The sequence below is a fragment of the Aplysia californica genome, unplaced genomic scaffold (assembly GCF_000002075.1).
Source record: "Aplysia californica isolate F4 #8 unplaced genomic scaffold, AplCal3.0 scaffold02911, whole genome shotgun sequence".
NCBI classification, from domain to species: Eukaryota; Metazoa; Mollusca; class Gastropoda; order Aplysiida; family Aplysiidae; genus Aplysia; species Aplysia californica.
Window position 1 is genome coordinate 1 of NW_004800181.1, and position 2,904 is coordinate 2,904.

Genomic DNA, 2,904 nt, shown 5'->3' on the forward strand with positions numbered 1-2,904 from the left:
CAGGTTCAATTGTATATCTATGTGACCACACTCTTCTACCCTCTTATAGGCGGGGATTTGAGTTTGTGAAGACATGGCTAGACAAACCAGGCCGGCCTGTGTTCACCCCTGACCTCTCGGACAAGGATCGCCTGACTGCTGAAGCAGATGAAGTAGCAGAGATTATGTCTGATGGACGAAGAAAGGTGTAGTAACGACAAAAGGCTTTCTGCCTTGGTACTTTGACTTCTGTTAATGTTTATCAGAATCCTTCTGTTTTCTTGAGAGTATAATCGACAGGAACTGTCCGGCACAGGCTGTTTTCATGTCGTCAAATAGGATTTCAAGGACCAGGAATATCTTCACTTGCTGTGATGAAAGCTGAGGATTTTCAACTCAAATGTGTGAAGTATGGATGTGAAACATGGAGTGCATCTCAGACTTGCAGAAGAAGGGAGGGGGGTTGTAAAAATTACTTTTTCCAAATGGTTTTATTGTCAGTCCAACCTGTTAGTGCTTGACTATTAACCCTTAAAACCCTATAGGGCTGGTAACCGCTGACGCCGTATTTTCCTATACCGCTGGTCGACTTTATCATTTAATTCCTGGTGCTAAAAACAGGGGATGTAACTCCAGATGACTCTGTCACGAGCAGAAAGTACCGATAATGTCATGAGAGCAGTTCTACACCAAAAGTTTAGAAATTTTGCGAGTTTTTAAGAAAAATTAGTCACTTTTCGCTGCCAAGCCCTGCAGGCTGCAAAATTTTTGACATTTTTTATCCTGAACCAGACGCCAATAATGATCTCCCAGTCGGATATATCGATAAATATGACCGTTGAAGACGATTGCAATGTTCCGCATAACATCGATAATGATTTTGACGATTGTGGAATTGGCAGGGGATCACCACTAAAGCTACCAGAGGCTAGATCTACGGCTGGGTCTAATGATACTTTGACTGAAGTGGAGTCGGGGATTACACACAAGACTTAACTCATAGAATTGGTCCTAAAAACCAATGTTTTAACCTTTTCCCCTTTTGTCCAGACTGTGCATTCATATATAAATAACATTTTCAAACTTCAGTAAAATCTAACAACAATTAAAAACACAGTAAACAAAATAATGAACCAACCTAATTTTTTCTAGTATCTCAATTTTAATTCAGGATTCTAGGGAGATATAAAAAAAAAATAATTCAGGGTTTTAAGGGTTAATTCACTTTATTCTTATTCCAGGGCTCTGAGGCCAAGGACATCAGTGGTTGGCAGACGTACCAGATCATGTACTTTCTGGACATCTTGTCTCGTAACTCCCCATTGCCTGATGGGTGCATGCAGAAGCTGGCTGCCACTTACCCCCAACTGGCCAAGTCACAGAATGCTGAGGTCACTACCGGTTATCTAGTTTTTGTCTCTCTTAAATTTGGGGGTCAAGGGTTTATGCTTGATTGCATATGAGGAGTCCACTGGAAATGCGGGAATAGTCACAAACTGAAAATCGTGAAGGTTGAAATTTTGAACACTTGTTGACTCATTCTTATTGTTGTTAGATTACCCATTCAACAAACATAACAATAAACCACCAATCAAACAAATATGAAGTTATGAGTCCACAAGCTTTTAAAATTGACACCCTCACTATTTCCAGCTTGTGACTATGCCCATTTTCCCCATGGTCTCCCATAATTATGTGTCATGGCGAGGTGGAATCGGGCGCTCATAAGTTTTTTGGCATATGGAGTAATTTTGTATAATCATAAAGCCCAATCATTTGTCCCTCTTTTGATGAAAAAAATACCTTTCTTTCTTAAATTAACGTCAAGATATTTTCTAGTGAAGGAGGTGAGGGTCGCCTGGTGTGAGAATTAAAATAAGCGAGAAAATGGTCGCCAAAGTTTGGTTGCTTCCAAAGCTTGAGTGTCCTTGGAAACTGTAAATTTACACTTTGTTGTGTGCCTTTAATCAATATTTTTCAGTAAACACCAGGATGGTATGTCGTGTAAAATAGACATGAAAGGTGTTGAGCCCAAAACAAAGAGATCAATAAGATTTGCCCAACAGGTGGAAAAATGTCGGGTTTTTTTCAGTTTCATTATTTCGAAGAGTGCCTGATTTCACCACAATTCCACAAATAGGATTGTAAATGTTTGACAGCGTCAACAACACAACTTGATAATTATTTTTAAAAAACAGCTTTTATAAAGCATGCACTAATTAGCAATGCCCACCGAGCGCGTTTTGTTCTGCCGATTTTTGGCCCCCGCAGCGGGGGTGTTTCGTGGGACACAATAACGCAAAGGTTGTTGTCTTCAACCCGCTCTCACGCCGCTTCTCGCGAATGGATATGAATGAAACTTGGCAGCCAATCAGAAAAGAGGTCAATCTCGTAGTATGTAGTTTGACAACATTGTACCCATCCTAGAAGCAGTCGAAAACGTTTGCGAAAGTGGTTGATGTGGTGCGCTTTGAAGATTTTTCGGAGCTGTGATTTGTCAAACTGACTGATACGTTGTTCACCATTTTTTTTTATTCCCTTAAAATTTCAAGCTTCTGTGTTTTGCGGTTTTCGCGTAATCTTTAAAAATGTGAGAGTAACTAAGGGAAAAAGCGACATTGCCATTTGCGCGTGCTGGGTGAATGGCCGGCGGCCTGGAAATTTCCACGGAGTGACGTCATCAGCCATCGTTCGCCTCGGGCGCTACAAACGAGGCCCCGCTTATGTGAACCGGAAAGGGGGGGGGGGGGAGGATACTTGAAAACTAAACGGGGGCCTTGATAACTTGCGTTTTTGTTGCATTTTAGTCACAATACAATAGATGTAGTCATTTTTATTTGCTTAATTGCATGACAGAAGAATAGAAACAGAAAAGCAAACATCTTGAGAAGTGGTATGGCATTGTGTGTTTGCGTTATGAAAGCC

At 40.9% G+C, this 2,904-nt stretch overlaps 1 protein-coding gene across 1 annotated transcript; it reads left to right on the forward strand.

Moving 5' to 3' along the window:
- Positions 1 to 49: 49 nt before the first annotated feature.
- LOC118479139 (aminopeptidase B-like) lies at positions 50 to 1,442 on the forward strand (the record flags this gene model as incomplete). Its single annotated transcript, XM_035973763.1, has 2 exons — positions 50 to 185; positions 1,221 to 1,442. Coding segments are annotated over 2 exons (358 nt in total), but the record flags the coding sequence as incomplete, so codon positions are not given.
- Between the last annotated feature and the right edge of the window lie 1,462 nt (positions 1,443 to 2,904).